This window comes from Oncorhynchus clarkii, chromosome 3, assembly GCF_045791955.1.
Source record: "Oncorhynchus clarkii lewisi isolate Uvic-CL-2024 chromosome 3, UVic_Ocla_1.0, whole genome shotgun sequence".
NCBI classification, from domain to species: Eukaryota; Metazoa; Chordata; class Actinopteri; order Salmoniformes; family Salmonidae; genus Oncorhynchus; species Oncorhynchus clarkii.
In genome coordinates this window covers 58395967-58423870 of record NC_092149.1, presented here as the reverse complement: position 1 = coordinate 58423870, position 27904 = coordinate 58395967, and the positions used below count along the sequence as shown (strand labels likewise).

General features: G+C 42.3%; 1 protein-coding gene across 1 annotated transcript; it reads right to left on the bottom strand.

Moving 5' to 3' along the window:
- Positions 1–43: 43 nt before the first annotated feature.
- On the bottom strand, positions 44–27832 carry LOC139406053 (LY6/PLAUR domain containing 6). Its single transcript, XM_071148517.1, has 5 exons — positions 27684–27832; positions 8414–8587; positions 3657–3755; positions 2783–2913; positions 44–2196 (listed from the first exon to the last, which is right to left on the bottom strand). Exons 2-5 carry the CDS (start codon positions 8529–8531, stop codon positions 2023–2025), a joined length of 522 nt encoding a protein of 173 aa, XP_071004618.1. The 5' UTR covers positions 8532–8587; positions 27684–27832; the 3' UTR covers positions 44–2022.
- Between the last annotated feature and the right edge of the window lie 72 nt (positions 27833–27904).

The following is a 27904-nucleotide window of genomic DNA, read 5'->3' as shown; positions in this document are numbered from 1 at the left end:
TTTTTGAGTCACTCAAATAACACTTATCTCATACACCATTGGCTAAGTGGTCATGTCTTCATCTTTAATATGAAGTTACAAAGTCCTTCACATCTATATATACAATTATGTACAAAGACATTGCATATACAAACAGAGATGATATTTACATAACGTCAATTGGCACAACATGACTACATAAGATCATGCACAAGCACTTCTTCCATGAATTGTACAGCATTTATTTAAGGCAACATCTGGCATGATATGTTGGCATTCAGGTCACAGTACAAAAGTCCTGGCAAAATATTTAAAAGGGAAAATCTAGTATTGCCTGATTGGTTTAAAGGGACACAACATGTTTTAGCCCTTATGTTACCCCATAAAAAACTCAATGTAATTTATAAAATGTTAACAGAGCAAACTACAGTAGGTAAAAATGTTTGCTTTCTGTAAATCATGCTTCACTGTTTTCCTTTTGCTGCTTGGCTGGAGTCCTACTGAACAGACAGTGTGGTAGGGAGGGAGGAGGGCAGACTTGGGTTCAGATACTATTTGAAATCTTTCAAATACTTTGATCGTTTGCTTTAGTCTGCCTGAAGTAATATATGAGCATGGTTTGCCATTTTGGGACTATTCTATTGGTCCATTGAGCCAAACGATGATTTAAAATAGTAAATGAACCCAGGTCTGGAGGGGGGAAGTGACCAGTCTCCTTTATGTCTCGGGCGGTCAGCCTAAATAAATCAGAAATCCTGGAGAACAATAACACTGTATTTGCTAACTCTGCATTTTTCCCGCCTGGACAGGCGACCACACCGCCAACAGAGAGTGATGGATGAGAAACATATCACAGAACAGAGCACAGTACAAACATCAGAGGGACATGTCACAAGAACGTACAAAAACATTAAAATACTTGTGAGAAAAAGTCTCCTGAAGAGCACGTAGTGTCAGTAATTAATTGTGTGCGCACAAAGCAAGTCATTTATTGTTGCCTCTCGCTAAAACTGAAATGACGAGACATAAAAACATGCTATTTGTCCTGCAGTTACAGCACAACTTCCAAAGCCTGGGCCAAACAAAGTGCTGCACTGAGGTATGTGGGTAGCTGTATCATGTGGAAAGTCAGATTCATTTTTCATCATCGGTCAATTTTGAAGCTAAAATAGACCTGTAATTAACTTTGATCCTTTTTTTTAGGTTTTGAGGAAATAGTCTTCCCACAACAGAAACACCAAAGGGTTAAGTGTTTGTTTGATAAGCGCCCGGCTCTCTTTCCATGTCGGTAAAAATGCTTTCTGCATACTAGACGTAAAAGGATGCGCAGCGCCTATGTCACCTGTTCCTGCTGGAAAATAAAAGATGTAGTCTACACTTACATGCTATTATATAAACCTACCGGCGTAACGTTTCACACAGACATATTCACCTTCTAACAACAATGTTCCATAAAAAAATAAATACTATGTATATGTACATATGTGTCAAACATACAACATGGGGCACGGACTCGCAAATGTGAAAATGTAAAAGCATAAAAACGTTAAACCAGACAAATCCTCATAGAAGCTGAAGCTGTTCTTCAATTCTTCCTCATCGCTGGAACATGTTGAAACTCTTACAGTGTATAGCCTACTGTCGAATCCAAACATGCCACAACACATTTCAAGGTTTACAGTTTCCCCTCCTTCTGTCCCGGTGCAGAAGACTAGTAGGGGGAGAATTATGTCATTTCATACTCGGATGTTTATTATGTTTTATCCTTCAAGATTGACAGCCATATGGCCTGAGTTTTAGAAGCAGTATCAGTGTCCAGTTCTAAGTGCACATTTTATTGAAACCAAGCATAATGATGAAAGGGAATCAAAACTGGATTCCTTTTTAATTAAAAGGAAAATAAACTGTCAAAAACTGCAGTGAGTACTATTTCCATAGGGTGTAGATTGAATCGATTAACAGTTGGATCGGAATACATTAACAGTTGGGTCAGGCCTTCAACTGGTAAAGACAATTGTATATGTCAGTATCTCTCTCCACTTCTCAAACATAGCTGGAGATGAGGAGGGTGAGGAAAAGGAGGCAGGATATTAGTCTGTAGCTCTGTGGGATTCCTGTGGTGCCGCTGAGAGGTGAGGTGGTGGCGAACACGGCCTCCGTCTCATTCCAGGGGAGAGGAAGGTTACAGATATTGCCCTCACAGCACGCCGTACAAACCTAAAGGAGAAAAGTTGAAACGTTAGATACAACACTCGCTTGCGTCTTCTCTGGTCTCTCTCTGGTCTCTCTCTCTCCCTCCCTCTCTCTATGTCTCTCTCTCTCTTTCTCTCTCTCTCTGTGTGTCTCTCAATGGGGAATAATGCAGACTTCCGAGGTAGTGAAGACACACACCTTTCACCGGGGATTAGAATGACAGCCTACTGAGAGAGAGCAGTTTCAACCCTTCTCTTTATCTTATCTGGAGCGAGCACTTTGGAGGATCTCCGGATTAACTCAAAAGCACAGTTAAGTGGTGGTGACTGGGACAGGGCCGTAATACAAAGCGCCATGTTCGCGTTGCCTGACCCTGGCTCTGACCCCAGTCAAGATTTGACCACCACCATAGCCTGAGATCCAACCATAAACTTTACCCTGTTGGCGGCAGTTTGGCCACAACACCATCTACCTCGGTCTATGTCATGACTGAAAAATTCCAAGTCAGAAAAATGCCATGCCCAAAGTCAACTAGAATAATTACGAACAGAGAAACCCTTGCCCCACGTCATGCCATTCTAACACTCTTCCCCTTGTTCCCACTCCTCACCCTGTTTCCTTCATGGTCTTCTTCAGAGCATCCAGTAGAGAGGCAGTCCTCCAGAGCCACACAACGCTTTGTCACGGAAACACTGTCCCCCTCCACGTCCATCTTGTGAAGCGTATAACAATATCTGGTCTCTGTTGAGAATAAAGATAGTAAATAAGACATATTGACCTCTTGCTGTAGCTACCACATTTTGGTTAGCATGGACGGATATTGAGTTAAGTTAGAATTGAGAGAAAAGCTGTACTTTTCTGCTCATAGGTCGTGGGGAAACACACTATAGGCTACCTACATCTGACCCTGTCCTGCATTGAATCCACTGCCATACGGTATCTGATATACTCCAAAGCTATACATGACAGTATGTCACTTTTACTATCAAACCCATAAAACCTGGAGGAAAGCCAATCATACCACGTCACAGAGAGCATTCCAGGGAGTTTTGTTCAAGTAGTGCATGTCTCTATCCAACGATCTATGAGCCTATTATTTATACAAAGAACGTGTATTTTTTTGGGCTAGGCCAAGAGTAACTTATTAGTCTTTAAGAGCGAGCTGTAAATCAGTCGGATAGAGGTCGAGCCAAGCTAACTCACTAGCTATTTATGAGCTAAACATGTCAACAGCAGGGTGACATATACTTAATAATACACTGAGGCCTCCATTGAAGGAACAGAGCGGTAATTTACAACTTTGTGGCAGTACTCAAAGGAAAGAATGCCTAATTTAAATACAAAGTAAGAGTAGGTCCTATCTGAAAGCAGAAGGAGTAAAGAATTAACCTATTATTATTACTTAATGAGTAGGGCTTGAAATCATACTGTTGTTATCAACGGTGCTGAAAAGAAAATTGGTTTGCCCTAGTGGTTTGACTCACCTTGTGGGCAGTACAGGTCTGGCGCCCAGCGATTACACTCGTAGTTGTCAGGTGCCTCCTCACATGTGAAGCACTTGAACCCGCCTGGGAATGGAGTGGCTGTAGAAACATACACACACACTTATTCCACACACCACACTGATTAAAAGTCATGCCCAGGGCACTGGGACATGCATAGCCAGTCACACAGCCATAGCCAACAAACACTTAGCCTAAGTGAACAGAAGTCCTGAAACATTGAATAAGATTAGCACGCTTATACTAAAAGCTGGGTTAATAATAGTATTAGTTTATGAAATCTGTCCAGAAAAAGATTGAACTTTTTGATAAATAAGTTTGGAATGCATGGAACGCGTTATTTTGGATTAGTAAAACAAAAATCACTCTTATAACATGGACTTTAGGGAGGGGAACTTGCACCAACATACTGTACATAGTTTATGACTAGTAGTAATCTATATCTCGCTCACACACACTTGTTCTGATAAAGACTTAAATTGCCAAATGCAGTTTACCCCATGCACTCTGTTAATTCAGTGAAACACTAAGACTAATACCATGCAGCTCAGTTGCTGCCTCCCTTCTCAATGCATTGTCCCCAGAGGATGGAAAATGTCCATGGTGGGCCATCTGTTGTGATCAAACGGACGAAGAAGCTGTTAGTCTTTCCAGTTTCACACCATTACATTAATCTGATTGGCCACTCCTCCACACCGTTCCCCAATGATAGCTGCAGGTCTGCAGGTCAGGCAAATTTCATTCAGAACACAAAGCTTGTTGCCAATCACCATGGCTACGTCTCAAATGGCACCCTATTCCCTATACAGTGCACTATGTAGGCCATAGGACTCTGGTCAAAAGTTGTGCAGTATATCGGGAATAGGGTGTGATTTAGGACGCAGCCCATGATCCCGCCTTGCCTCGTCACTGCTAGCTAGACCATGACCCCTCCCTCCATCTCCCAGGATGTCTGGTTAGTTACCACTCCCTAGGAGCCCTCCCACACCCACACACAAAGACAGACGCACAACTACGCAAACACCCTGTCACATGCTCACATATGTACATAGACACGGACACATGCGCGTACACGCGAACACACACACATATACACACACACACACACACAATCTACCAAATCCCCACGGGGACTAGAGGGGTGGCCTCGAGCTGACACGGATATCTCCCGCAGTATCCCGGAAAGCCGGCACGGTGTTAACCTGATCCCGGGAGTTCTGCCTCTCTGTGATGAAAGAGTCACAGATCTTAAGAGATTTTCTCTCTGGCTACACGGGGACCTGTTTCTGAGACGTGGGAGGGCTGACCTCTAACATGCCCGCTTCCTGGGGAGAGTTGGGGTTGTTTCAGACCCTAATCTGGGAGCTCATACCTAGCATATGCCCCTCTACAGAAGCCTATAGTGACCCAGTCTGCTTGTTGCACACAGTAAGTGGTCCTGCAGGGGGTCTGAAAAAGGGGAAAAGACTGTTGTACAGAGGCCATGTCGAGGCAACTTAGCTTATCTACTGACCTAACAAACTAGGAAAAAGGCCTGTAAGAGGACTTGAGATGTGGAGCAGCAATTTACCGGCTGTAATGTGACTTACATGACTTGTATTTATTTACCATTTGCCCTATACTGGCACGGGTGCACATTGAGTTAAGACAGGGAGGAAAGGTGGGAGAAAGAGAAGGGGGGAGGAGAGAGAGAACAAGTTGAGAGTACTATGTTATGGAAAGCAACCATTCCTGTGGCTCGGGAACATGATCTAATTGACACTGAGGACCAATTAGTGAGTGTCCACATTCTGCCCATGCCGGAACATTCTGTCTCGAGTCACAGGGACAGCCAGAGGACAGCAATCAATCAGTTACCCTCAGCTGAGTCTTGTTGGTCGTCACTGTCACGACTTGGCTCAGACCACTAGAATTCTAATTAAGATAACAGTCACTCTCTATAAGCATTCCTTTGGTTTATTGACAATGTGTTTCATTGTTTCAATCTGAACTGATTCAGGAAATATTGAATAAACGTTAATAAGATGTCTATGCCATTTGCAGTTGGTCTTACAGTTAAGGTGTAGTGTAGTGTCTCTATTGGGGGGGGGGGCTGAGTGGAAATAGTGCTGGGCTAATGTGTGGATGAGACAAAAGAAGGCAGACGGCAGAAGGCAGTGACAACATGGGTGACTGTGGGGCGTCTGACTGTGCCGGGTAGCTATGCATGGAGTCACATGACCCCATACCTCAGATCAAAGAGCCTGGTCTGGTGGTGGAGAGGGGAGGGAGCAGGCAGTTGCTGTGCCAGCTGTAGATCTGTCTGGTTTGGCTTGGGATCACAACCTCACTGGATATACACCCCTAACAGCTATTCCTGAGTAGCATAGCCTTTGACTGACTTTTTCATAACTCTTAAGGGTCAGTCAAAATTGGAATAGAGCAGTCTATTAAGGTTTGGGATAAGCCGCAGTTATGAGGGATGTAATAAGCAAAGGGGGCTCATCTAACGAAATAGTCTCATCACAAGACAGTAAAAGTGTGTGTGTGTGAGTGTGCGTGTGTGAGAAAGAGAAAGAGAAAGGGAGAGACATAGAGAAAGAGAGCGAGAGAGAGACAGAGAGACAGAGGGGCCTCTCCTCCATTAGAGATGGCCTGTAATAACAGACTCAGTCTATTGACAGCTTTACAGGGGACTGAGGGGCTGAAGGTCTCCCCCTAGTCTAGTTTATAAGGCTTACACGTTCTCAGAGAGAAAGGGCTGGGCTACATGAATACATGGACGTGGCTTGGCCAGTTGATTAACAGTTAAAGCCGACAGCGGTGACTGACTGACCATCTCATTTTTACAGTGGGGCAAAAAAGTATTTAGTCAGCCACCAATTGTGCAAGTTCTCCCACTTTAAAAAAAAATCCAGAAAATCACATTGTAGGATTTTTAATGAATTTATTTGCAAATTATGGTGGAAAATAAGTATTTGGTCAATAACAAAAGTTTATCTCAATACTTTGTTGTATACCCTTTGTTGGCAATGACAGAGGTCAAACGTTTTCTGTCAGTCTTCACAAGGTTTTCACACCCTTTTGCTGGTATTTTGGCCCATTCCTCCAGGCATATCTCCTCTAGAGCAGTGATGTTTTGGGGCTGTTGCTGGGCAACACGGACTTTCAACTCCCTCCAAAGATTTTGAGATTTTGAGGGGTTGAGATCTGGAGACTGGCTAGGCCACTCCAGGACCTTGAAATGCTTCTTACAAAGCCACTCCTTCGTTGCCCGGGCGGTGTGTTTGGGATCATTGTCATGCTGAAAGACCCAGCCACGTTTCATCTTCAATGCCCTTGCTGATGGAAGGAGGTTTTCACTCAAAATCTCACGATACATGGCCCCATTCATTCTTTCCTTTACACGGATCAGTCGTCCTGGTCCCTTTGCAGAAAAACAGCCCCAAAGCATGATGTTTCCACCCCCATGCTTCACAGTAGGTATGGTGTTCTTTGGATGCAACTCAGCATTCTTCGTCCTCCAAACACAACGAGTTGAGTTTTTACCAAAAAGTTATATTTTGGTTTCATCTGACCATATGACATTCTCCCAATCTTCTTCTGGATCCTCCAAATGCTCTCTGGCAAACTTCAGACGGGCCTGGACATGTACTGGCTTAAGCAGGGGGACACGTCTGGCACTGCAGGATTTGAGTCCCTGGCGGCGTAGTGTGTTACTGATGGTAGGCTTTGTTACTTTGGTCCCAGCTCTCTGCAGGTCATTCACTAGGTCCCCCCGTGTGGTTCTGGGATTTTTGCTCACCGTTCTTGTGATCCTTTTGACCCCACGGGGTGAGATCTTGCGTGGAGCCCCAGATCGAGGGAGATTATCAATGGTCTTGTATGTCTTCCATTTCCTAATAATTGCTCCCACAGTTGATTTCTTCAAACCAAGCTGCTTACCTATTGCAGATTCAGTCTTCCCAGCCTGGTGCAGGTCTACAATTTTGTTTCTGGTGTCCTTTGACAGCTCTTTGGTCTTGGCCATAGTGGAGTTTGGAGTGTGACTGTTTGAGGTTGTGGACAGGTGTATTTTATACTGATAACAAGTTCAAACAGGTGCCATTAATACAGGTAACGAGTAGAGGACAGAGGAGCCTCTTAAAGAAGAAGTTACAGGTCTGCGAGAGCCAGAAATAGTGTTTGTAGGTGACCAAATACTTATTTTCCACCATAATTTGCAAATAAATTCATAAAAAATCCTACAATGTGATTTTCTGGATTTTTCTTTCTCATTTTCTCTGTCATAGTTGAAGTGTACCTGTGATGAAACTTTACAGGCCTCTCTCATCTTTTTAAGTGGGAGAACTTGCACAATTGGTGGCTGACTAAATACTTTTTTGCCCCACTGTATATCACCCAGTCACTGGGATAATAGCAGTCCGGTCACATCATTGACGATGTTAGCAGAAGTGGGATCTCTGAGTGCAATAACAGCTGCTGACTGATCTACAAGGCATCCAAATCGCAACAGACCAAACCCTGGGCATTTTCTTAGCTTGTCGGGAATAATTTAATACATTTCGTCCAACACAAACGCCAATTCCATGCAAGTCAGCTGCATTTTGGACATAGTGAATTAGCTCTGTAAATTACTTGTAACCTTTCACGCTATTAGTATTGGATGTCTAGAAGCATATCACTCTCATCTGGGAAATTGGGACACCATCACTCTATTAAATACTTTTGGTCATGAAATAATAAAGTCTGATTCTTACTTGAGGGATGGAGGTAGATGATGTCCTGTTCTGTAAAGTCCTTTGATTGGGCTGTTTTCAGCCAATCAGCGATGACCGTCAGCAGTAGGACCCAGGCCACTGCAGGCCAGGGTTCCATTGCTGGCCGCGGCTTCACACATGCAGGTCTCTGATTGGACAATCACACAAGGACACCTGCAGCGGAAAGAGAGCACACATTTAACCCAACTCTTAGTTATATTCCTTTTTTTAGCCAATGCGATAGCATGTTCCACTTTGCAAAATTTACTTTGTTTCATTTCAAAGAAGAAAAAAAAGCATATTTAAAAAAAAGAAATCGATTTGGATTTCTGATCAAAGCATCCTGACTGCCTATCCTAACTATATGGTACAGTGACCATGGGAGTCACCAGCCCTTTTGGAAAAGACAGAGGAAAACCCTGAAGCCCTGGACATCCTCCAATCAGCCACCAGACCAGAAACAACAGAGCAGTGTTCATCATTAGGGTTGCAGTGTTCATCATTAGGGTTGCATCCTAAATAGCACCCTATGTGGTGCACTACTTTTGACCCCGGTCAGGCAATGTTCCCATTTGGGACACAGCCTGCATCTATTATCCCCCAGTCAAACATCTCCTCATTAGATCAATGACACCAGTCAGTCTGCCAGGGACCAGACTCTCATGCATCATCAGCCCTCATGCTGTCTTGATTCTGGTCCAGCTCAGTCTTTATGCAGTGAGAAACCAGTAACAGAGTTAGGAATAAAAAAAACAGTTGGGATAGTAATAAACAGTTACTTCTGTGTGAAGCATCCAAATCAATAGAATAATTACATCCAAATGTATATGCTGGTGGTTTTATCTGCTCACAAAATGATTCTCGAACGGCTCTCAGCTCTAACTCTAATCATACTCTATCCTGGTTGCGTAGATCAAAAAAAGACTGTTCAAGGGTACAATGTCATATTGAACAAATCTACTATGTTTGAAGATCGACCAATACTTGAGGATTGAATGCCCAAACAAATGCTCTTCAAACATACATCTATCTGGTCTTCTCTAACTTGTCAGTAGAAGAGAGCGGGGAGTACTACTGTATTGTTTAGTCATAGCTGAAGGGGTTGATAAAAGGCTGTGTGTACCAATTAGGCCCTCGGACCTTTGTAATTCATGAGGAGAAAGACCGCTTTGGCATTGTTTACTATTTCTACAGTATACAGTGTATTCTTCATTGATGGGCTGTGGCTTGCTGGGGATGGTCTGTGTTGTGAATGCTGTTAAATTGAAGACCAGGAGAAGAGGCCAGGCTCCTCAGAAGACCAGGAGGGTAGCAGCCCAGCCTCCTGGACAACAGAACAGCAGAGTCGAGAGTGGCTGCATGTCGGTGAGGAATGACTCAAAACTCAAACATGTAGTGCCTGTAAAGTGTTATGTTTCTAACTACGTAATAGATATTAGAGTCCATTTTCTTTCAATCATTTACATGTTCCTTTTTGACTGTTTTTGTCATTTTGTGTGGGAAGGGTGGGTGGAAACTGGAAAGGTGTGGTATTTTTGTTTGTCTTATAAGTGTGTCTTGTTGTTTATGATATAAAAATTAAGAAAATAATAAGTATATCTTCATATATTATTATTATTTACTTATTGATTAGTTGAATTTATTATTTATAAGAGTACATCATTTTTTACCAACGTATCAATTTCTCCAGGGCTCTATAAGTGAAAAACATATGCAGTAAATGATAATAGGTATTTTCTGTTAACTCTGCTTTTACCACAAATAAAGAAACAGTCTTCACTGAAATTTTATTTATGATTTAATCAGAAGTTATTCAGGATCACTTATAGAATCACTGTGGCTGTCTGTCTTCAAAGCCTGAGGGATAGTGATGTTGGGTGACTGCCATTGGATTGATGTGTCACCATCACAACAAAGGGAATTACGCTTAGCCTACAGTTTCAGACTTAACAGTGACAAAACATAGGATTCCCTGGCAACATTAGAGGGGGAAGGGTGAAATTATTACATTAATATTGTACTCGTATGCCTTTAATGGAATGCCTGTGTCCTTGTGTGTCTGTGTGAGCAAGGTTGTTTTACCATTACGTGAGGATCTCCCTTGACAATCCCAGACAAGATTGCTTAACGGTCTGACCAATTCTCTCTGAAGAAATACCCAGTAACCCACAACATGTCCAATACAGACAAACCAGCCTTACCCAGACACAATATTGTGACATTCATTAGGTTCAGGAATTCCTCCGCAGAAGGAGGCAGTGGTCTAGTCTAGTCTCACCACCAAGGCCCATGTTGTTGACCCACTTAGTGATTCTGGGTAGATGTTGACTTCTCTGAAAGTCTGAATAACCACAGTCACATTGGAGGAGAGTTCCAATACTCTTGTTTTCACCACAGAATGGTAGAATGGCCTGACTTCCATTCAGTGTCCTTTTCCTAGTCTCCCAAACAGGTCCGAGGTAGCCAGGGTAGATGGGGCCTCTGTCCCTTGGGAAATCCCATTCCAGAGCCTAGAGCACGGAACACAGCCTGAGAGCTGGGAGACAAGGCTCGTCCATCAACCCTGGGAGAAATGTAGGGGTTGGCTATCGTGTAATTGTGTTCTCCTCACCCTGAGAAAGACCTTGGCCCATTCTGTCAGAGCGAGCTGACAGGGATACAGAAGAGTGCCTGGCCACCGGACAAGGGATAGCCCTGTGGTTGGTTGTTGTATTCTTTAAAGAAAAATTTGAGCCGTTTACACATTTGTCACATACACTTGACTCAAGCAATTTGTGTGGCACAACAAGACACAAAGAAGGGTGCAAAGCAAACTGATTAAGGAATTGCATTTGAGTAAGATGTCTCACTCCTAAGATCAATGCAAGCAAGAAACGACAACAAATTCCTCCAAAGTTCACACTTAGTTCATTTTCATCTGGTAATATCTGACACCCCCAGTCAAACTGATACTTATTGGCATTAGAGGATTTACCTCTGAGCCTCACTAAGTAATTTTAGGATTAGCTCTCAAAGTCAGCTGACTCAAACTGATTAGTGTGAATGTACTCACAGTGCTCCATCAAACCAAATCAAATATTGCTCACAAATAGCAGCATCGCCTTGAGACTTTAAACTTTGAAGTCTCCCGTAAGCCATCTTTTGTACGGACTGTTGCCTCTTAAATCCGCCCGGTGATGTCTTTAAAGGTCCAATGCAGCCATTTTTATCCTAATATCAAATCATTTCTGGGTAACAATTAAAATGGTCAAAAAGAAACAAAAATAGCTTCTTAGCAAAGAGCAATTTCTCAAGCAAGAATTTTGCTTTTGCACTGTCTGAGGGGCCTGAGTGGGGAGAGAGAACTGAAAACTAGCTGTTATTGGCAGAGAGGTTTGGAACTTTCTTTCTTATTGGTCTATTAACTAATTTACCGCCTGGTGATGTCACCAGACAGGTCAAAACTCCATCCCACCATAACAGGCTGGTCTTTTCAAACAGCTCTTACACTAAAAGGGGATTATCATAATTTTCACAATTTCACAGTATTATTCCAATCTCATAGTGTGGAAATATATATAAAACACACGTTTTTGACTGCACTGTGCCTTTAAGGACAGGTGTACAAGGCCATTAGAGTTCTGTCACCCTGGGCTACCAGGGTGGTTGGGGAGTGATAAAGCACTTTAATGTATTTAACCAACCAGCAATATCTCAGACCACAGCCACACCACAACCTTTTACTCTGAATTTCCACACCTTCATTATCAAACAAAGCTGCTCTTCCATGTTTAGTGGTGATTGGGATTTGTGTTGTTTATGAACCTTGAGGCAGGTAGCTAAAGGTATTGTAACATGGGCCAAAGAAATCTAAAAGACAAGCAAATAATCTTTATCTCAGGGTGTGGCTACACTGACACACTGTTGGATTTTCAGTGCACCAAATCAAAACAGCTTTCATTTTCTGGGCTCTGGCTCATACAGTAAGTACTGTGTGTATGCTTTCTCTTCTTTGCTGCACACTGCTGTTGAAGAGATAAACACAATTATCTTATCTTACCATGTTAAGTCAGCTTCTTTTGTTAACTAATGACCCTGAGCAAATATTTTCAGTCACTATAGTCTGAGGTATTAGCAGGGTACCTGATTTATGAAAACAATATAATTGTTTGGTGTGGGGATTGTTCTGTGATAGAATCGATAGGACAATGTTGTGATTGTGCTCCAGCTTTGCATATTAAATTAAGTAAACCCTCAGGGCATGATGAAACAATCTTAATACTCAATGTAAGTCTGCAACTTTAAGATTTGATTTGAATAGAATAAGCAATAAGTACAACACGTTGCAACAGAGCCATCATGACGAGAACGAGAGTGTTCAGTCAACTGATATAGACAAAGTACAGATATGTTTTTACTTTTCCTGTTGAAAAATGATATTCCACAAGTATAGATACAGTAAAGTACACTAATAGAGCAGAATAGGGTTTTCTAAGACACAATTGCAAAATTCAAGGGTTTGGCAAATCAAAGAGTTGTCTGATGGTTCACTCTGATGTCATCTGCCTCCCCCTTGCTTGCTGGAACAATATAGGAGCAATAGAGGACAAAAGAGGAAAGCCCCCCCCCCACTTGTGCCATGTCATGAGGATACCTGAACCGCCTAATTGAGATGTGCCTTTTGTTAAATAAATCAGGTGATAAATGAGGTGCTAGGGAGCTGGAGTGGATATTTAATACTACATGACAAAACTCTAACATAGGTTGTCAAAGCTGTCAGGAAAAAAAGAGAATTCAAAAAATGTGCTGAATTTTCTGAACTGTGGAAATCGAGCCGGAACTTCACTCTTGACCTAATCTCTACAACCACACTCTCCCCTTAAGCAGCACACTAACCTGTGGATGACTGGAGTGAACCCTGTATGGTCATATGTTAAGGTAAAGTGCTTCAAGGTCCAGACCATAACATCCCATCCGGTTTGGCCATAATAATGCATCTAAAACACGTTGATGGCTGTGTTACAGTAACTGTAAATAGGATAACATGAACATTGGCAACGCCCCACTGCAAAGTGCAAAGGGAAATCACGAGGGGTTGGGCACGGTTAGGGGGATTGTTTTATTATAATTTGTTATATTCAACACCTGAATCAGTGTCTCTCAACTTCTTTCAAGTACACTTGTTCATTACGGCTCTCATGTACACACATAATACTTGCAATTTCTACCTTCAATGTGATGCCAGGAAATCCACAACCACCAACACAAAACACAACATATGCCCAGAAGCTGTGCAGAGTCATGGCCCCTTGTAATGCTCTACCTTCTGACCCCCTGGACAAGGCGCTGTGGCACTCTGTAGCCACGGTGGACTGCATTGAGTTTCCTCCCAGAGATTGTTATCATGGCAAAAGGTCCACAGTGTATTCAGGGAGAGACCAAAAGAGAGAGGTGTACATATCAACCAGCAGGAACACTGACCCATTTCCTGTTTCCTTTTCCTGCTACTGTAACAGGTAGAGAGACAAATACATGAAACAGACGAATACATGAAGACTATTCTTGGATGGACCAAGAATGATAATCTGCAATGCTAGGATAACTTTGACAGGCCTGTTGCATAAAACACTGCACTAATGCAAAATGTATAAACAGGTAAAACGGGCATCTTTTACACAAATATTTTTAGACCATTTATTTAGAAAAAAACCACAATTCCAGGATTCACCAGTTTTGGAGTGTTCAGTAATGTATTCATTCCATTATTTTCACAGATGGAACCACTTTCTCAGTAGCACAATAAGTCCTTTGGGGGACTGTTGAACTGCTAAAACCAGCCGCAAAAATATTGACTGATCACAGGGCTGATGAGGCAGATCAGATGAGTGCTTCTGATATTCACCAGATTAACCTCTGCATCAACCTTTACTCTGGGAATTGCAGAATAATACCTTGTGTATGAATGGGGAGAAAGCTAAAGGACACAAACAGACAGGTATCCCATTGACATTGGGAGTGGGGACAACGGTCTTATTTCAACTCTGCAGGTGTCAACACAGAAGCTAAAGGACATCTTATTGGCCTTAATATCTCTGTGAGGATTCGTATTTAACATGCTAAGGTACCTCTATCTCTCTGTGAGGAGTCTAGTATTACATGTTACACGCTAAGCCATGTGTCAGCAGGTGCCACTTGACTTTGGAGGAAACAAATTGACAAGGCTGACAGAAATGAAGGATGATCGAGAAAGAGTGCGACTGCTCCAAAGTAGTTTATCTACAGACGTCAAACGGCTAATCGAATTACAAAGGAATCGCCTACAAAATCAGGGCCAAATTTAACACTAGCCAAAAACTTCTCACAACCTGTGCCATGATTCAAGAAAATAGATTTCACATGACATTTCTCCCCATGTCGTCATCTGTGTTGGAATAAGCGCTTGGAATTTCTTTACAGTGACAGTTTCCTCTTTGATTCATGCATTAATAATGTGAGATAAGCATCAATCCTTGGTCCAGACAGAGTTCATAGAAAAACGTTAAAATGTTTCTCGTATTTTTTTTGTCATAAGACAATAATTAATGGGTGGATCAGAAAGGCAACCTTCCAATGCATGTCAACCTTTCAGTCAGGAAATGCTTGGAGTGGAACAACTTCAATCGTACCAGCCTCTCTAAACCTCTGCCAGGATGCCTGCCATAAGCTACACCTGTCGTGAAAGCCTTCATGCCTTTTGGCGCGCTGTGCAAATGGAAGCTATGGTCTTCTGTTTGTATTTAGAATCTTCTCTTTTGTTTAACAGGTCTGAAGGGAGGGCTGATAGACTGTTGTTTGGCAGTTGGCACAGCCATAGAGGTAATCACTGTTGAAGGAGAAGAGGAGGAACCTAGACAGAATCCATCGTTTCTCTTTTTCTAACACCACGTGACTGTTTCATTCTTTTGTTTGTCTCTCCTTACTTATTTGTCTGTGTAATATTTTTCACTCTCTCTTGCTATCAATTCCACAAGATGGGGAGTCTCACTCTGAGGTGACAGGTTAAATGGAAAAGCATCACTCCAGCCTTTAATGAATTTGAAAGTGGTCCCATTTTCCAAACCCCTCCCTTTCAGTTTGACAAAATAGCAGGTCGTGGCAACCGACCACTGATTCAGGATTGTGGCTTTAAATGCAAACGCAAAGGGTGTGTGTCTGGGTGTGCTTAAGTTTAATTAGCCAGGAAGTGCCTGTGTGTGTGTGCCTGCTGTGAGAGAGGTCAATGGGGTAGTAATGAAGAAAAGCAGCATTTATTACTCTTAAGATCCCTTTCAGTGCCCCACATGGCCCCAGGTGAGTAATGAATCCACATGGTTGTGGATATCGGAGGAGGGAAAAATTATTACCATTCATAAACCCTATCCATCATACTGTACAACGGCACTGCTTCAACTGGATATTAGAGGAAGGAAAACAAACCCCATTCATCACACAACAACACTGCTTCAACTGGATATTGGAGGGGGGGAAAACGAACCCCATTCATCACACAACAACACTGCTTCAACTGGATATCGGAGGGGGGGGGAAACTAATCCCATTCATCACACAACAACACTGCTTAAACTGGATATCGGACGGGGAAAAACTAACCCCATTCATCACACAACAACACTGCTTCATCTGGATATCGGACGGGGGAAAACAAACCCCATTCATCACACAACACTGCTTCAAACCTCTCCACGTGTGACTCTCAACGAATCAAATACCTACTGGTTATCATCCTTTACCAAATTCTATAAAGTTGGTGACATATTATCCAGTCTACAGAAAAGTTTGTGGTCATACGCACATCCTTAAAAACATAGGTGCTGGGCTAATAAAGAAGACTAGAAACAACAATATTATCCAGTCTTACCAATGTTTCATTTCATTACAGATGCACATAAATTAAGAACATAATTAAATCTGCCTTGCCTCTCTACAACTGGCTGCATAGTATACCTTGTTGTCTCGAGAGAGAGGATGACGCAAAGTCATCCCATCCCAATCTTCTTTCAGGTCAGTGCCAAAGTCAGACCTAATGTTCATATTACTCTATAGCCCAACCCAAAATGCTTGGGCCTGAGCCTCCTTGTGGGTGAGAGCAGCAGGAGTGTCTCTTGGAGAGGATGCCAGCAGGGTAAGGCAATCTGTGGCCCGCAACACAATCTCCTGGGCTGAGCAATGACCTGTGAATAATGGTTCCTCCCTTCTGAGAGGGAGAGAAATGCAAATCACCAGCAGTCTAGTGACTCTGAGAACTGGTCTGACCAGATTCAGAAAAAGAGGGAGGGAGAATTGGTTGGACAGGGGGGAAGAGAGGTAGGGAGGGGAGAGTGGTGAGCAGGGTTGGGTAGGTTATTATCTAAATGTTACCCGTTACAGTTACTAGTTACTGTCCAAAATTATAGTCAGTAATGTAATTTTTGCATTACCCAAACTCAATAACGTTAATAACTTTCAGTTACTTTTGGATTACATTCCCTTAAGAGGCATTAGAAGAAGACAAAACTGATTCATCATACACATTTGGTGTGTCATCATAGTGGTCACTGACTTGTGGTCAGACTCAGGTGGAACAAATGTACACTTGCACCTTTTTTTCAACACTGAATTGAATGTAATTGAAAAAAACTAAAGATGTCATAATGTATTTATTTTTTAAAAACATCCTTTCTGAATTTAAAAGTAATCCAATAAGTAATCATTTCGTTTTCAAAAGTACCAGTAATATGATTACAATATTTTTAGCTGGTAATGTAACTAATGTAAAAACAGTTTTTTTTATATATATATAAAATCATAGAGGTTCTTGCTGCAAGCTTTTCTTTCTGTGCTGCAGGCCTTTAACAGTTGTGCACATTTCAACAGCGTTGTACCTGGGTAGCAGAGTGGTATAAAATATTATACTAGCTATTATAAACTGGGTGGTTCGAGCCCTGAATGCTGATTGGCTGACAGCCGTGGTATATCACGTGTATGACAAAACAGTTATTTTTACGGATCTAATTACATTGGTAAACAGTTTATAATAGCAATAAAGCACCTCAGGGATTTGTGATATAGGACCAATATACCACGGCTAAGGGCTTTGTCCAGGCACTCCGCATTTGTTTGATTATGAACAGCCCTTAGCCGTAGTTTATTGGACATATATCACACCCCCTCTGGCCTTATTGCTTAAATATAAAATAGAAAGCTACAGTATGCTACAGTAGGAGAGGTTTGTCGGAACTTGCCTGCACAACTGAAAAAAAGCTTGACAAATCTATACAGTATGCATACCTTTTGTCCCTTAATAAATCCAATTATGCCATTCTTTCAGGACGATTCAGAGAAACAAAGTAAAGCTGATTAAATGCAGGGCTGACAACCGCAGTCGAGACAAAGCCCAAGCCTCCCATTGATTCAAAAGTGCCAAAACAAAACGAGACAATGCTTCATCAACATGGACTGTCCGCTCTTGTTATTTGCCATATGGCAGCAGCCAACAATGCCCCTGGCCTCTGGTAGTCTATCCCACAAAACCTGTGGTTACGTCTCAAATGGCACCCTATTCCCTGTATAGTGAACTACTTTTGACCAGGGCCCACAGTGCACGGGTCAAAAGTAGTGCACTATGTAGAGAATAGGGTATCATTTGGGACTTTGACTGGGACTTGGGAGTCGGAGTCAAATCGGATCAGAATCACTGGCTGGCTAATTGAAATCCTACATGCGACCAGCACAACCCTAATCCAGCAGTTTTCTTTTGAAGTGCTCCAAGTCAGCTGTATAATTTTTTAATCCCCAATCTCGAAGGTTTGGCGCATACGAAGATCCAGAGGATTAACCATGTAGCTGGTACTCACGGGGGGAACAGGCTGCTGGCAACTGCCAGAAAATGCCATGGTCAGGAATAAAAGGGCGCCCACTGTACAATAATAAAGCAGTGGAATGTTGCCTGTGCAGATAAAACATGTATTGTACTTTGCCTTGGCCTTAACATGACACGGGATCTGGCTATTAGTCCATTTTGAGGTTGGTTTGGTTCGATTACTAAACAATAATCAGTTTTTGATTTCGGTTTTGATTATTTGGGTTGAATGTTGTAGCAAAACAGAATAAAACAATTAATAAAAGTCACATGATGGTAGTGACTGCCCATTACTGCTTATCACTTATTAACCATCATTTATTCACATTATTTTATTTTAATAAAATATTTCAGACGTTGTGTCTACTACATTTGCTTCATTTGAGGGTTGTATTACTTCATTCCATGTCATCATCTCGTCTCTATAGAGCGGCTGCTTATGCCGTCTGACAAAATCACTATAGTTCTTCAAAGTTCTTGTAGTTCTTCAAAGTAAATAAGGCATACTTTTATGACTGCTGAACACCAACTATCAATCACTTAGATGTATTTTCAGGTAGAGATACAATGCGAAGCAACAGCTCCTCTCTATATTCCTTCACGATCACACATTCTTCTGTCTTTTCAGTAGCAGGCGTAAAAGAAACACAAGACTGGACAAGTAGATGCGCAATGGATTATGGTCATTGTAGTTAATTACCACGCTTTATGCACTAAACTATGTAGAATATTGGCCTGTTAGAAACTAAAACTCCCTACTACATCACACAGCTCAGGCTGGATCTGATTAGTCTTTCGAGAAACTGTGCAATGTGTGCATTGAGCTCACAGAAGAAAAACGTACGAAATGGAATTCAAATAATTGAACCGATGTCAGTCAATTCGTTTTTTTATTTTTTTTATTTTTTTATATATTTTTTTACACTACCTCACTGCAGTCACACTTATGATAGACATAAACGACGGGATAGCGCAGATTTGCAGAGTAGTTTGAAATAGTCTGGGACTGTAACAACATAACAGCAGGATGGAGAAGCTGGATCAAATGAAGACTCAATGGACTGTATGCCTGAACAGTTACAGTCATTATAGTCCATGTTTATTTGTGTGGCGGTATTTGCCACTATATGCCATTCAATTGCTAGTGAGTAGGCTAGTCATTTACTTTAGATATAGGGCACCACTCTATTTAAAGGAGCAGGGAACATTCAAATGTGTCCCAAAGTTATAGTCTTACTGCAAGGGATTGGTCCAAGTGCAATGTGATTAAAGCTTCATTTCCTTTCAACTTTATCCCATTAAAACGAATGCATTAAAGTATTTAGGCCTACATAAATCACATTAACTCAAACCCTGTCATGACATCATGTAACAAATACCAGGCGAGCAATTGTCATAATTACAGTGTAATTTTCCACATTTCAGAATAATTACCTTTCTCCCAACATTCTGTGGTTTCTGGCCTGTAGCTGTAGTTTTTTTTCCTCAAACAAAGCTTTAAAAAAAAAGACATTGCCTGCATTTATTCACAGCAAAACATGGCTTGTGTTGAGTCCAAATAAAAATAAATGTGGGTGTGCTTTAGTATTGAATTATGTCTACGACATACACATAAATATGAATACAATAAATAAAATATCATAAAGTGATCACCAAAAAAACCTTTCATTTCAAAGCAAATATGAGCAGAATTAAACAAAGGTTTATAGGAATGCCAACATTGAAACAGAAGTCGTCATAACACCTCACGTGGGACATGTTGTTTGTGTACCGTAAACCACACAATGTAGGGTGGCTACCAAGCAAACAGGAAAAGCTCCCTGGGAGGTCAATACAACTCACAATGGAGTTCTCCATCTACTGTACAAACTGGACCACTTTAAGGATCACAATGAGACCTTCTCTCTCTCTCTCTCTCTCTCTCTCTCTCTCTCTCTCTCTCTCTCTCTCTCTCTCTCTCTCTCTCTCTCTCTCTCTCTCTCTCTCTCTCTCTCTCTCTCTCTCTCTCTCTCTCTCTCTCTCTCTCTCTCTCTCTCTCTCTCTCTCTCTCTCTCTCTCTCTCTCTCTACAGTTTACATGTACATGGGCCTTGCCTATCGATCAGTCAGTGAGACAGGATGCATGTTTGCGTCCCAGTGTGATGTGATGTACAAGTGCTCCTATTCTACACATAATTCTTTAGCAGGGGGCTTAGGAAAGGCGCAGTCAGCCCGTCGCCCCCCTCCTCTGGGACATACCAGCTCTCCCACATTGTTTGGCTGGCCTGTGAAGGGGCTAAAGCCCCTGCATGAGAAACAGAGGGCGCAGTACACCAAATCTCTTTGAAGGGTGGCTAAGATGTGTGAAGTTTTTGATACGGGACCGGGTCCACGAGGAGAGGAGGGGTGACTGTGACTGAGGTATGACTGGGATCAAGAGGGGCTGACGGGGGGATAATGTACCCTGTGACAGCTGCAAAGGGGTCAGACTCAGAGAGAGGGGCTGCAGGGGTGGATCTGATCCCCTTGTACTTGAGGGTGACATGAAGCCGTGGGTCCAGTTGAAAGGCAACATGGAAGCTAATTGGGATTTTGGAGGTGACTGTTTTCTTTTTTCTTCATTTTGTCTTAATAGAGGCACTAGGGACGGCACAAACCACCCTGGCTCAAGATTTTTCACACCACATACACAGGGAGGGCATGGACTGCTGACTTTAAAGGTTGAATTAGGTACCCCAGGAGAATGAAGAAATGTACAGCACTCCATTTAAGAATGAGTTCAACTATGAGAAGTTGGTTTTGATTGTCTACGTTTGAGCTTGATTGAACTGTAGAGACCAACAATGGTAAGACTGGGTCTGGTAGGAAGACTGGATAGAAGACAGGACCAGCATAAACAACCAGTCAACGGTCTATAAAAGACAGGAAGGCTGAACCTTCCCAACCAGAACTCAACAAGTCTCCGGTTCTCTGATTTACTCCCTAGCAAGCTGTTGAAAGTGACCGTGTACGTAGTTACAGGAGACCTTACATCGCTGATCTGACCAGTCTTATCTTACAGAGAACTCATTTCCCTCAGGAAATATGAGTGGTTTAGGACCACATTTTTGTCCTTTCTTCCCAACACCAAAGTCTGTCAAAAAGAAACCACACAATTAGACACGGTGCATAAAGCTTTAAATGCTCTGCTCTGTAAAGACCTGACTTCAAAGTCAGAATGACTGGCCGCTTCGTTTCGAAGACAACGACCATGTCACCTGAGGAAAATTGGACTGATCGATTCACAGTCAATTGAAGATGGGCTTAAGTTTAAGAGATTGAAATCCCCTAAAATCGGACCTTTGGTTATTGGCAATACTGAGGTCATGGAAGGGAATTAGTATTTTACTCCAGAGATACATAACTGTGATTATTGAAGTATATGTAGGCTTAGGAATTTATTAAACAGAATATAATACAGTCAATTGTTTATAGAAAGGAAATGAATGATAATCGTAATTATTTGATTTTACTGCCCTTTGTGTGGCAGAACATTTTTACAGTTACGTTGCAGAAGAAATAAAACATGGATTTTACTACTACAAAGCATGAATTATGCATAAGACACTATCCAATCACATTCATGGACTAAAAGTGCTGAACTTCAAAGAAAGATCATCAAAAGACATGATCTCAAGGGACGTGGTGAGTGTATCTCTGGTTGTAGATAGTAAAACCGTGCCCCTTTACGCTCTCGATCCATTCAAAGTGTTGAGCAGGGTGACGACGTTGCCTGCATACTAAAATAGAGGTTAACCAACCATAGCCCTAGCCTAGATGCTGTCTCTGTTCAGCTATTACATACCACTCCTCATTTACTAGACTGGCCTTTCATTAATGAGCTCGAGGAGATCAGAGGATTTCATCCTAATTCTTTGGCAAATGACAGGAAGTGAAATGTTCGCTCAAAAGACTGGTAACCAGACTACCATAGCCACATAACATGGGAGGGACTACAGTATATATGTCACAATGTGTGAATCAAAGAAGGTGAGTATGACAGTGGATTTTTGTGCTTTCCTCAAGAAGCTCTGACTTATTTTGTAGGCTACATTAGAGTCTCAGATTTCCTTGGGGAAAACATTTAGTTCAAAGTGTTCCCCAAATGAAACATTTGGCCCTGTTCTCTTCTCCGCGTGTAGAAATGCTATTCTCCCTCTTTGCTTTCATCCGTATTTTTAGTCCTTGAAATCTCAGCCATGAGTGCTTCTTCTTAATATTTCACTGCAATTTAAATGCACTTTTTCTATCTACAGTCTTTGATTAGAAAATGAACAGCATGAAATCCAAACACAGAAAATGTACATCAATTGAAAATGTAGGATGTGTCACTCACAGTTGCAGCAGATTATGGTAATCAAGCACTTAACCCCAATATAACAGGACAGAAATGAGACAGCAGGTTCACCCCAGGATGCAAGCTTCTTCCAGGCACACATTGGTGTGAGGGAGGCTAGAAGGAGGCAGTGTGGACAAGTCGAATACATCTGATCACTAAACCATTGGGAAAGATACCAAGGGGTGATTAGAATCCAAATCAATCTGAAACTGAACTGAATTCTGCAAGGCCACACCCCTCTGCAGCCATGGAAAATCATTCCAGTAGTTTCCTACAGCCTACCGGGGAACATTGGGTTAACTGCCTTGTTCAGGGGCAGAATCACAGATGTTTAACTAGTCAGCTCGGGGATTCGATCCAGCAACCTTTCGGGTTACAGGCCCAACGCTCTAACCACTGCCGCCCCAGGGACTATAAAAAGTTTGGGAACCACTACTCTAGGTTAGAAGGGTTTCTGACTTAGACAACTCAGTGGTGCAGTCACCGAACATAAAGGTCTGGTAGTAAAAGTCATCCATGCGTTTAAGCTTCCACAAACTTTGCTGAATAATTCACAGAGAGCAGCATTAGCAGTATGTCAGAGACGGGGATATACGGTAGCAAGAGGGAACCACATAACCTACAGTAAGTAACCTTTGTTTAACACATTTCCAGGCTACAAGTACTGTCCTTGAAAAGACAATACTCAAATGTTATGTACTTGAAATCAACATTACAGTATACATAAGGGGCTCCCGAGTGGCACAGAGGTCTAAGGCACTGCATCTCAGTGCTAGAATTGTCACTACAGACAACCTGGTTTGAATCCAGGCTGTGTCACAACCGGCTGCGATTGGGAGTCCCATAGGTTGGCGCACAATTGGCCGAGCGTTGTCTGGGTTTGGCCGGTGTAGGCAGTCATTGTAAATAAGAATACCTAGTTAAATTTAAAAAATACATCATTTGGAATTGGCACAATAAGAAAAAAGCCCCTTTGAACACTATTAAACTAATTTGTGAATGATCTGGCTACGACGGGTGCCCTGGAGGAAAACTAACCCGGGCCTGGCCTAGCTATGGAGCAAGCCTTCTCATCTCTGACCCTGTCCCTGATCCATCCCTGTCCCTGATCCTATTGACCGCTACTCCTCAGTGACACCCTGACTAGAGAGTGGAGAGAGTACCCCGCTATAGGGCCAGTCTCTGAGATACTGGAGACAGAAAGCCACTCTCTGCTGTGCAAAGGCTGGCTGAAGGGTTAATACTGGTTTAAACATCCCTATCATAGCTCAGAACTAGTCCACCACTGACCTCTGCTATGCTGTGACCCACTTGAACATCACGGTGATGACAAGCGTGCAATAGTGATTTGCGAGGGCAGCTGAGAAGTTCCTAAGTCTCCTTATAAAAATGTGGAGTATTTCCGTTTAATGTCTTTAACAGTGGGACAGAGAGGGAGAGAGAGAGAGAGGAGAGAGAAAAACAGAGTAGTCTAAAACAGGAAGAGATAGAGATCGACCCTTATATAAAATGTGGACATTAACCCCAAAAAGGATGTGTGACCAAGGAGTTCTCTTCATGAAGTGAAATACAAATATCAAAGGCCACATGTCTGTCAGTAAAAATCACAGGAAACATTTTCTCACAAAAAGCTCTTTCTTTATCTACATGCACTGGTCTGGCATCCAGGTCTATACCGGGAAACAGGGGCGGCATGTTCCACAATGACTCCCTGTGTGTGTGTGTGTGTGTGTGTGTGTGTGTGTGTGTGTGTGTGTGTGTGTGTGTGTGTGTGTGTGTGTGTGTGTGTGTGTGTGTGTGTGTGTGTGTGTGTGTGTGTGTGTGTGTGTGTGTGTGTGTGTGTGTGTGTGTGTGCGTGTATGTAAGAGAGAGAGATGCAGCACTATCACCATTCTTCACCTGTTTTTTTCCCAACAGCATTTTGCCACTGAGGGTAAATTACTGCAGGTAACTCAGATACTGTAAATGGTAGGGAGAGATAATTTACCACTGAGAAAACAGCCAACAGCACATTCTGGCAAGACCAACACAGAGTTGAGCGCACCTTGACAGGCCTTATTTGTCATGTGTTTGCATGCAAAAAGGGACGGACCAAGGACCAAAAGGCACGTTACACAAGCCATCCATCAACCTAGTGGGGAGGCTCAGCAGTAGGGCTGGCTGTACCAGTACATGACTGAGTGAGGGTTCCCATAGCAGCCCATTACCATTCACCTCCACCATACCTGTATTATCCAGGTAACAACCCCCATACTCTGTCTGCACCTACCGAGGATAATGACCCATATACCTGCATCCTCTGTTTCCACATCCTTGTTATTACCCACATCTCAAATTATACCTGTGTATCTCCCCATACCCCCATCTCCATCCCCACACCACTATGTCCCCTGCAGGTGTCCCTACCTACATCTGTCTTTGCCCAGCCGTAGAGCCACATCACTAGTACCGGTGGTGTCACTCAGGGTCATTGGACCAGCGGCAGTCACAGATCTGACCGGGAGCACTATCAATCAGAACAACACATAATGGAATGTGTCCAAGCTAATGAGGAGGAACAGAGCGTTCCCCACCTGACATGATGACAGTACATTTCTCAACCTAGTCAGGGGATACCTCACTAATCCATCACACAACAGGGTCGATCGGGTTGTAGATCTATCCATCAATGACACAGAGGTAGTGCAATGTTAATATACATTTTAATGATGGTGCATATATAAGCTGTAGGAGAGAGTGCATTAAACTGACCCAAAATGTAGATGTCCTGTGTGATAGATGGACTGTTAAACAAATCAATCTGAAACATTTTTGATCCTATAAGTCTTGCTAAATGTATTTATCCTAACATCACAGTAAGTAGTACACTGAATCTCATCACATATTTGACAATTGCATTCCTGAAAAGTTATAAATGCAAGTTATAATGCTCTTTCAGTTTCTCAGTCATGATTTAAAAATGAAAATTGATCTCAATCCGGCGAGTGTTCCTCAGCTCCAGCAAGTGATTTCTGTTGAGAGCAAGGCCCATACATACAATCCCCCTGAAATGGGGCCCAGGGGACCCCATGCCTGTTCTTGCCACGCGTGGGCATCAGCCTCGTGCTGCAGAGCAGAGCAGCCCACAGAAACACACAGTTTATAGGAAGGCTAAATTCTTTCACCTCAAAAACTAATTTCTCATGCTCTATTGTTATGCTGATGTCCTCCTTACAAAAGCATGCATTGACCAACTCACACGCCGCACGATTATCAATGAGTCAGACTACAGATGGAACTTCACACCAAATCAAATAAAAAATAAAACACAAAGTTACTGGTTACAAACACATGGTTAGCAGATGTTATTGTTAGTGTAGCAAAATGCTTATAGGAAAATGCTTAAATTTAACCAACTCTTCCCTTATTCAGATCAAATATCAGTTTCCTCCTTTATTTTGATCACATACAGCATATGCATCATAAGAAAGGTCGTCAGTGATGATGTGCTAGGGCACAGATTGGTAAGGATAGCTTTTACAGTTTGTCCTTCTATCTGTGTCGTTAGCTAATATACTGGACACAAATATTTCTGTCTGTAATAAAAGGAAAAACCCATTCCGATTGGCTGGCCCTGGTTCCCCAGTGGGTGGACCTATGCCCAGTCATGTGAAATCCATAGATTAGGATCTAATTTATTTATTTCAGTTGACTGATTTCCTTCTATGAACTGTAACACAGTAAAATCTCTTAAATTGTTGCAGGTTGCGTTTATATTTTTGTTCAGTATAGTTGACACACAGATGAAACCTCCAGGAAATAGAGGTGGCAGAAAACACGGTGAAGGATCAAAACAGGGTGATAACTATGTCTATGTAACAGTAGGGGGGAACCTCTGGTCATCACCAGTTATTTTCTCTGACCACCAGATTTTAGTGGCACCCATACATGGAATATGAAGGGGTAGAGCACAGCAAGGTGATCTAAGCCAAACTGACAGAGCTACCACAGAGAGGAACAGCCTAGCAGGAGGGAGCAGAGCAGGAGACTAGGGCAAGTCTTTGCCCCCCAGCAACCTCTGCTCTACAGAATATGGAGCAATGAGAGACCACTCCCAAACAGATGCACTAAAATCCACATAGCAACAGCAGCAAGCCCCCCGTGAACAATCCCCCCACCTCTCCACTACTGAGGCAGTTACATCCAACCTCAAACCTCTGGCTTCCATAGATGCGTCTGTCCGGGGGTAGGGAAAACACTGTACATGGACAAGACAAGGGTATGGGAGCCTCAATGCACCTGCTAGTCTACATTCACATCCATTGCAATACTGAGTTCCTTTTCCACAGTGGATCTGGACCCTGGTCTGTAATACAGTCCAAATGTGTGAAATTAAACCTGCATGGCATTTAGTACAATCTGGCAGAGGTGTGGTCCAAATGGAGCTCATAGTGTCTATTCCTTGAATACCCCAACCTCTTGATTTAGTAACATAAAATGTGCAAAATGTTATTGGTTTCAATAGAAACTAGGTAATAATTGTGTAATAATAACGTAACTAATCTGTAGCCTAGCAACTATATTATGGACAATCAGACAGTCCTTTGTTGTTCTGGGAGTATAATTTATTAATGTCAAACAAACAAAAACAACTTTCAAATATATTTCATGTTAGTCAAATAGAATTGGTCACATTTATATTTTACTCAAATGACAGGATACATTTCCTCCATCCATAAAGTAAGTATTATTCATGCATGGATAATATTTTTCTCTATTCTGGTCATCATGTTATGGTCTTGACACAGGAGAATGGGGGTCTAAGTGGGTCTGCAAGAAGAGCTTAAATACAACACAAAAACAGTGTGCACTGGATACAGTTTCATAGTCTATTGCACTTGGCTTTTCTATTATTTTGCATTCTTGTTATATTCATTTTCTTTCTCAAATAATAAATAATGTATCCAATTATTTATTGGGGGGCTCTGTTTACCCATGTCACCGCACAGCCACTCTATTGTCGCGTATTGATCCCATTGAGTATTTGTAGTTACTAAATAAACAAAACACTTCACTTACTAGGAATTCCTCCTGTAGCAGTCAAACTTCACCCCAGGTCCCAGCTTTTGAATAGTCCACGGCTCTAAAACAAATGTACACTCCTCCGTGTGTTGCCTTTGCGGATTATTGCACGTCGGTAGGTCGGTGTATTGGCTCTGTGACTCTTTGACGTCTTGGAAATGGAATACATTAGTTGACGACGGGTGGCGGGAGGCGTGTTCAATGCCGACTGGGACAGT